An 8,677-nucleotide genomic window follows, 5' to 3' on the forward strand; every position below is an offset into this window, starting at 1 on the left:
GGCCCCAGCCTCTCTGTCTCCAGCTTAGACTCCTACCCTGTCCTGTAGGGAGATTGAATTTGACCCTTTTCCTCTGCGGCACGGGCACCCACCGTCAGAAAACGTGCCTCACAAATCTCGCAGGGCTGTGCAGACCAAGATCTCTGCCAATTAGCTCAGGCTCAGGAAGCCTGGGGACCCAGGAGCCAAAGGGCCCCGTTGTATCTGTGTGCTAACCTCCAAGACGGCTAATTAACAGCTTATTCCCCGCTGCTCCGTTGCTGGCAGCCCAGATCACGAGCAGAGGAGGTGGAAAGGGTTTTGCCGCCAGACTTCGTGTCCAGCTCTGTCGCTTCCCACAGATGGAACCAGGTGGAAATTACTCACTTCTGGATCTCACTGTCTCCACGTGGGAAGCAGGATCTCACGGGAATGAGAGCAGTGCTTTTATAAATCCGTCATGGTGCTTAGCACAGCAACTGACAGAGTGAACACTCAATAAATGTTAGCTACTATTACTAATGGCATGGAGTACGGGTTAAAAGTCGGCAAAACATCTCAGGCTTCACCTACCCCAGCGGCTCCCACTTGCCTCTGCAAAAGTAGGACCACTTATAGTGAATAGTACAATATAGGTGCTTAAATGTCCCTCAGCTATTCATTTAATTACTACTTAGCACTGTACTAGATGCTAAGAATATGGTGATGAACAATATAGACAGATCCTTTTTCTCATGGATCTTATTGTTTAGTGGGATATATCACAAATAAGTATTGACTGATTGGATGAAAAAAATGAATGATCACATGGAAGAATAAATGGGGTAATGTTGGGATCGATGGATTCATATACATGGATAAATTTATCTGGGACATCTCACCAGACAAAACGCTTCTTTAAAAATGAAGTAAGATGAAAGTGTGATCTTTAATGAGTCCTAGGTGTTTATTCCTAAAGCTCATGGGAAACCTCTCAACATGGGTCCGAAATATAATACGGTCAGGACAAGTGGGAACCAGCCTGCACTGGAGTGGGTGGGCATCTGCTCTCAGCATGTTTGGGCAACATGCCCTTGGGAGCCTCAGTCCACTGAAACATGTTGGTTAACTCTGTCCTGAAAGTTGTGGACAGAATGTCTTCCCTGTGTTATAGCATTCTCACATCAGCATCAGCAATTTAACCTAAAAAAGGGGTGTGAGGTGGAGAAAGCCATGTCTCTAGGTCCCTATTTCTGTAAGGGAGGAAGAGGCGTTGTTCTCATTCCCATTTTATGGAAAACCAGGCTCAGAGCCCAGCCTGTCTCCAGTGCACAGCCCACTGACATTGAACCCGGACTAGACACACGCGCTCTGCCCTTAGCCCCATCCAGCTTCCAGCCAGACAATCAGAGTTCCCATAAAAAAATGCTAGGCTGCTGCTGGTGGTAGCTACAAAGATATCTGTAAAATACAAACCTTGGCCTTTACAAAGTTGAGTTTGATTCACCAGGATGCTGTGGGACTAGCTGGCTGGTTTAAACCCTCCCAACCCATAACAAGACAACAGAAGCAGACGCCTCCAGCTCATCCCCTCCCAAAGGCACTAAAATGTCTATGTGCCATTTTTACCTTCATCCCACTTTGTAAACATCTAGGAATTAAGATCAGAACAACCAGTTCCGTGTTTTCAAAGGCCTTTTCACCCAAGACTCCACCCTCATTCTGAAAGTCCTACTTGAGGCCATAAACCAGTCTTCAAAAAACTGACCTCCCAATTTTGGGTCCTACTTTCCTGGCTGATTTGGGAACAACTTGATCCAATAGCGGCGTTTTCCCCAATACAGAATGAAGCAAACAACCTACTGATTCCCTAAGGCCATTCTTGATCTTTTTCACCCGTTTTCCCTCCCATATGTTACATTTGCCTAGGTTTTTAAACATCTGCTCAAAAAAAAGGTATACTTGCTTCTCATTCAGAGCCTAGCAATGTGGACCAAAGTTCATGTGACATATTGCAGAGTATGTTTAGTTGCAAATGCTATGTACAGGCTCTTTGAAACGTAGCATGTATGGCACCATGTGACACATGGTTGCCATAGCAATATACTTTTTGGCTGAACTACAGCATAAGCCCATGGAACATACATTGCTAATATGAGACTCTGCCCTGTGCTAATGCATAGGACACAGCCAATATGGGGTCTGGAGCTCAAGGGGCTTTGCATGCAGCCTGAGCAGCAGGTACCCTCTTCCTACACGGGCAAGGAAGATGTGGCATCTCCCTCTCCAGTCCTGTCTCCCAGGCTCAGGGCATGCTATGCATTCTGCCATGCATGGAGACAGCATTTGCTTGAATATCGGTTTGCTATATTTTGTATCAAAGGGGGCCCCAGCTGAAAACATTTTATTTTGTAAACTGAACTGAAAAATCAGTTTATGGCAGATCTTTTTTTGAATAATGACATTCTTTTTTCCCCCAATTCCAGAATTCAACAGTCATGAGCAGAGCTGAAAATTTTAAACTCGTCGAGTACCTCCTTATTCATGGAACAGCAGATGGTGAGTTTCAGTTAATTAGACTTTTTAGTATCACAGACAGGTTTGCAATTTCACTACTGACAAAACAAAAGCATGAGGGGCAAGACTGTTACATCTACTTCAATAAAACAGTGTTGCTTTCCACAACTCACTTGTCTTGGGCTAAATGGGATGCTGAGTCCTGGAACTTTAAAGAGTCCCTTTCTTCTTATGTCTTTCCCACCCTTCCAGATCAGAAAACTGGAGCTGCTGTGAGTGACCATGTTTCCTTTCTCTGCCCACAGATAACGTTCATTTTCAGCAGTCAGCTCAGATCACCAGAGCCTTAGTGGATGCTGGCGTGGACTTCCAGGCGATGGTATAGCAAAACTTTGTGCAAGGGGAGGGAGCTTGCTGATGGGGTCTGGTTTCTCCACTTTGGGATTCTGCGCCTCACAGAGGTCTCAGGAGACAGGAACGGAATTAGAAGGGTTGTGGTTCCAATGAGAAGTGGGAGAAGTGATATCCTTGAACCGCAGACAGAGTAATGTTCAATGATATTAGGGAGTTGGGAATTGAGAAGCACAACATTCCCTGTGCTTGTCAGAGACTGCTCTCCTATTGGTGTGATTGTTCAGTCTCTCCCTATTTTGATTCAGAAATAATCACTTACTCAGGAAATGTGTGGCAGAGTAATTCTGAAGTGAAACCAGCATGATAATAGCTCAATTCAAATAGGATTCTCCATCTCTGCCTTGTGTATTACTGGCTTCTCTAAGAGTGGAATATTAATAATCCGCACACTTCAGGTTTTGCAATTGGCATGTTGTCTTTTGTTGAACAACCACAGGCAATAAACAATTAGGATTGTTTTATAAAGTCAGAAATGGCTAGAGCAGTTGTTGCCTATATAGTAGGAGGTTTCTAGGTATTAAGTGAAATTCATTTTCTGCACCTGACCTTTTCTGATTAAGAAAAAAAACTACAATAATAAAAGCATAATATGCTAATTAGACCAGACAGCCAAATGACCTTCCAGACGACCTTCTGAACGAAGTCCTGGCTGTGAGGGCTGAGCCCCTTGCACGAATTTTATGCATCGGGCCTCTAGTATCTACACATTCATATGTGTGTTGTCTGTATTAGCTGAAAAAGCCTGCTTTTCCTCACTTTCTTGTAACACACACTCTTTGTTGTATGCTCAGTTCAAATGGTGCCCATTGTATAGAAATGAGATAGTCATTTATACTCAAAATATGTGGTAAATATCTTTTGGGTCAGATTCTTATAAGAGGTTGGGGTTTATTTTTTTCATATTCAAAGAAAAGATATGCTTTAATTAAGCAATTTTTAAAAGTTAATTTATGTCTCCATAATATACGTTTGCCTGGCAATGATGTCTCAGTTGCTTAATGCAGCATGAGTTGATAAATTTTTGCTTCAGGTCAACTCATTCTACATAAATGTCAGACATATAGATAAAATCTCTAGTGCAAAATTGAAGTGTTTCCAAATAACACATTTGACTTTTGACTTCACTTATGGAATACCAAAGTAGATTTTTCTAGTTTCTTCCTGACATATATTAGGGAAAATTACCTTTAAAAAAACTCATTTATTTTTAATACAGTTTATCTTACTGCAGTGTAGGAGAAATTTGACACTTGCTAACACTTAATTAAAACTAGTGAGCATAATGGGATAAACATTCCATCCTGTGCCTGATATGGTTCTAAGTGTCCTTTGACTCAAATTAGAAATGGATTTGGGTATTTTTATTAGAATATACACATCCTTAAAGCCCAATTCCCAGTGAGTTCTTTCCGCACCTTCTGTGGGACACAACAATTTGCCCTGGGAAAGCTTGGGGAAGGGGGAAGTGAATTAGGCACCCTCGTGATGACGTTTCAGTTCACACACCGATTTGGGAATTAAAACGTCCTGTTTTATTCTGTGTATGCTCATGACAGCTCATTTGACTTGATTGCGGGAGAAAAGACAACTGACTTTCTAATTCTGACCTTTTTCTTTCTTTCTCTAGTGGTATACTGACGAAGACCATGGAATCGCTACCAGCACAGCACACCAACATATATATACCCACATGACCCACTTCATAAAGCAATGCTTCTCTTTACCTTAGCACCTCAAAACAGCATGCCATCTAAAGCTTATTAAAGCCATTTTGTTTTTATTATCTTAAAACTGCACTGTAAAGATGATCTTTAAAAAAGATTCTCAAATCAAGAAAATTTAAGGTTAACTTTGTTCCCAAATTTCATAGATAGAACACTCAGTGGAGACTTATGTCCTTGCAACAGATTATTGCCTTACAGAAATTTGAAGTATTCAGTCTGGTTTTGTTTATTATTTAAAATCATTTTCACATCAGTTGCTGAAACAACTATGAATTGCTTTTATGGGAGCTTTGCATAGGTTTCCTGGGAAGCATTCTATTTTTTTCTAACTGGACTAGTCCAAATCTTGTTCTCTTCTTTAAAGGGATGGCAAGATGTGGGCAGTGATGTCACAGAAACAGGGGGAAGAGAGGACAGGGAGAGAAGCTAGCCCGGCATGGCTGGGAACCCAAGTCCAAGCACACTGACCCGACCAGGCTACTGTCAGCGCCTCTCAGAGAAGAGCTGTTCACAGGCAGAAGGGCACAATTTTCTGAGAAAGACTGTTTAAACTGCCTCAGGAAATCATCTATGCAAAGCACTGACTTCTAAGTAAAACCACAGCAGGTGAACAGACTCCAAAGAAATGAGAGGGAAACTGCCAACAATGCAAGGCCCCCAGGTGCCAGTTATGGCTATAGGTGCTACAAAAACACAGCAGGGGTGATGGCAAAGCATTGTAAATGTGCTTTAAAAAATATTGATATTTCCTCCTGAAAGAGGCAGCTTGGAACTGAGATGTGAACACCAGCTTGCCCTATTAAAAGATGAAAATATTTGTATCATAAATCCTAACTTGAAGGCGTCCTTGCACCAATTTTTCTTATTTCTTTGAGCATTTAATTAAAAGAATATTTTTACTTCCTTGGATTTGTTTTTTAAAAATAAACTATAAAATTATGTATTATTATTCCTGTTCTACATACTGTAGAATTTCTCCTGGTCATTTAATAAATGCGCCTTTTTTTTGTTTTGTTTTCTTAGAGGTAATGAGTTTTGTGTCTTGAATCAGACATAAATCACTTTGGCATATGGACACATTTATCCAGAAAGCCTCTTGTTTATTTTGCTTCTTATTCCAGACAGCCTTGTAAACATGCAGAGTTCAGTTCTTGTTAAAAAATAGATACATTTGCCTGGCCTGCGTGGCTCAGTGGTTGAGCATCGACCTATGAACCAGGAGGTCATGGTTTAATTCCCAATAGGAATCATGCAGGAAGCAGCCAATCAATGATTCTCTCTCATCATTGATATTTCTAGCTCTCTCCCTCTCTGAAATCAATAAAAAAATATTTTTTAAAAATTGATACATAGAAATGTTAAATTAAGCATTTCATAAGATTTTCATGAAATACATATATCAGTTGTTTACATATATAAACAACTGATATATATATACATATATATAACTATAACTATATATATATAAAAATAAAACTTTTGAAAACATCAACTGAAAAATTTTGGTTACTTATGTAATTTATAATTTAATCCCAGGTAACTATGATGAGGCTCATATTATAAGAACAAGTAATATTAACAATATCATCTTGGTACCTCTGATGGCTCAGTAGCATAAAAAAGAGCCAAGTTAATCACTTAAGGTTTTGACTGGTTTTGGATCATATAACTACCAGTATATTAATGAAAGCATAGATTTCAGATGCTGACTTTAGCCTAGCAAAGTAATGACTAGATAACTAAGGAAACATGACTTTTTGCTCAGTTATTTGCAAAATGGCCTCATTTTTTTAAAATTTGATTTTAGAAACTTAAACTTAGCTTCAGACCATTTGTTGGAAAAAGTTATTTCAGACAGTGAGCTATAGCATAAATATCTTAAAATGGAAGAAATGGAAAAAATCTGTTAATATTAAACTAGTGAGTCATGCATGGGAATGGACAGAGGATTGTGAAATTCAGCTTTAACTGTATTTTCAGAGCAAGCCACTGAGTAGCTTCACTTTAAGTCTTAAATCTCACTCATCCATTGGAATTATAAACTGACATCCAAGCCTGTAGGGTTCTTGTTATAATTTTATTTCTTGATAGAATTAATCATAGTGAGTAGCTGGACTGATCTTTGCAGAGCTCTATATCCAGAACAGTAGTCATAGAGCATATGTTCACATCCTGGACTGAATTAATAGTCATAAAAGCAAATGAAATGGAAATCCTCCTTTTATCTTAATTGAAACCATACATGGCACAATATCAGATATTAATAAGACCATTGTACAATAGCAGATGTTGTACAATATCAGATAAATAATAGATAGTAAGACCATTGTGTAATATCAGATATTGTACAATGGCTGACTTGAAATAAGTTAGAGAGAAACTTAGTCTGAGGGGAAGTCTGAAACACCCAGGAACTAATGAAACCTTAAGAGATTCAGACTCACCTGCCATTGTCAGCCGCAGCCTCAGCAGGGACGTGGATGCTGAGATTCCTCTCACAAACAACCTGTTAGAGCAGTGATGGCGAACCTTTTGAGCTCGGCATGTCAGCATTTTGAAAAACCCTAACTTAACTCTGGTGCCGTGTCACATGTAGAAATTTTTTGATATTTGCAACCATAGTAAAACAAAGACTTATATTTTTGATATTTATTTTATATATTTAAATGCCGTTTAACAAAGGAAAAGCAAACAAAAAATGAGTTTAAAGTAAGAGGAGTTTGTTCTGAGAACTTTGTGACAGTTCTTTTAGCAGTGTCTGAGAACCTTCTTACATATATCCTGAATGACCTGGAGTGGCTATTCAGGATTTCTGACAGATACTTAAAAGGTTGAGAATGAGAGATGAACATGGTACTAGAGCATAAGTCACTACCAATAAGAAGAGCTCAGAGCAGGGCATTAGTAAGACCAATGTCATGCTCAGTAGAAATTTATCATCTTTCTGTGATAATATTGATATTTAAATTTAATAAAAAGAAAGATAATTTTCTTACAGTTAAATTGCGAATGGTATCTTTTCTGGTATTACAGACTTTAAACAAACTCAATTAAAGTTCTTAATCTACATAATCTTTAATCTTTCCCTGAAAAGTCACCACAAATTTGTCTGATATTTAAAATGCATGTACTGTATAGAGAGAAGTGTGACCCATCCAACTGCAAAAACCCAAACTATTCCATTAAGTTTTTCCTGTCCAAAGTCATGATATTTGTGACTCGTGAGCATGAAAAAAAAAAGTAGTTTCACTGAGTAGGTTCGGTTCCCAATGTTAATCACAGAAATATGAGTGACAAAGAAAATCTACACTAATAAAAGAGAAACATGGCAATTGGCGTACGACCGCTACCCTTCCCATTGGCTAATCAGCAAGATATGCAAATTAACTGACAGCCAAGATGGCAGCGGCAGCCAGGCAGCTTGAAACTAATATGAGGCTTGCTTGCTTCAGTGACGGAGGATTGAACGTTCCCCGCCTGCAGCTGCCGGCCTCTGAGCCTGCAGTTTGAAACATAGTAACAAAAATAGAAGGTAAACAAAACGCCAGAAAACAGCTTTCAGCTAGCTGGGATCTCAGACCTGGAGTTGATACAGAGTTTCGATTGTAGAACCTAAACAAACCAGATACCTGCTTTCAGGAGCAGAGGCCTAAGAGCTGGAGCCTCAGAGCTAAAGCTGGCTCAGAATAAAAAAAGAAAAAGGAAAAAAAGGAGCAGTTGGGAGCTTCAGTCCCAGCCTGAAAACAGCCCTCAGCCCCTCACCCAGACTGGCCAGGCACCCCCGTGGGGACCCCCACCCTGAAGGGTGTGTGACCAGCTGAAAACAGCCATCATCCCCTCATCCAGGCTGGCCAGGCACCCTAGTGGGGACCCCCACCCTGATCCAGGACACCCTTCAGGGCAAACCAGCCGGCCCCACCCATGCACCAGGCCTCTAATCTATATAGTAAAAGGGTAATATGCCTCCCAGGACCAGGATCAGCGGAGCTGCGAGGCCTCCTGGCACCGGGATCAGCATGACAGGGGGCAGCGCCCAAAACCCCTGATCGCCCTGCAGCTCTGTG

General features: G+C 40.3%; 1 protein-coding gene across 1 annotated transcript in view; it reads left to right on the forward strand.

Annotated features, from left to right (window-relative positions):
• DPP4 (dipeptidyl peptidase 4) overlaps nt 1-5,516 on the forward strand; it is a 92,377-nt gene extending 86,861 nt beyond the window's left edge. The window contains exons 24-26 of the mRNA XM_059704265.1: nt 2,445-2,517; nt 2,781-2,854; nt 4,517-5,516. Coding sequence (XP_059560248.1) covers nt 2,445-2,517; nt 2,781-2,854; nt 4,517-4,618 — 249 coding nt within the window. The 3' untranslated portion in view covers nt 4,619-5,516. The remainder of the gene's footprint in view (nt 1-2,444; nt 2,518-2,780; nt 2,855-4,516) is intronic.
• The last annotated feature ends 3,161 nt before the right edge of the window (nt 5,517-8,677 follow it).

The sequence above is a fragment of the Myotis daubentonii genome, chromosome 7 (genome assembly GCF_963259705.1).
Source record: "Myotis daubentonii chromosome 7, mMyoDau2.1, whole genome shotgun sequence".
NCBI lineage: Eukaryota > Metazoa > Chordata > Mammalia > Chiroptera > Vespertilionidae > Myotis > Myotis daubentonii.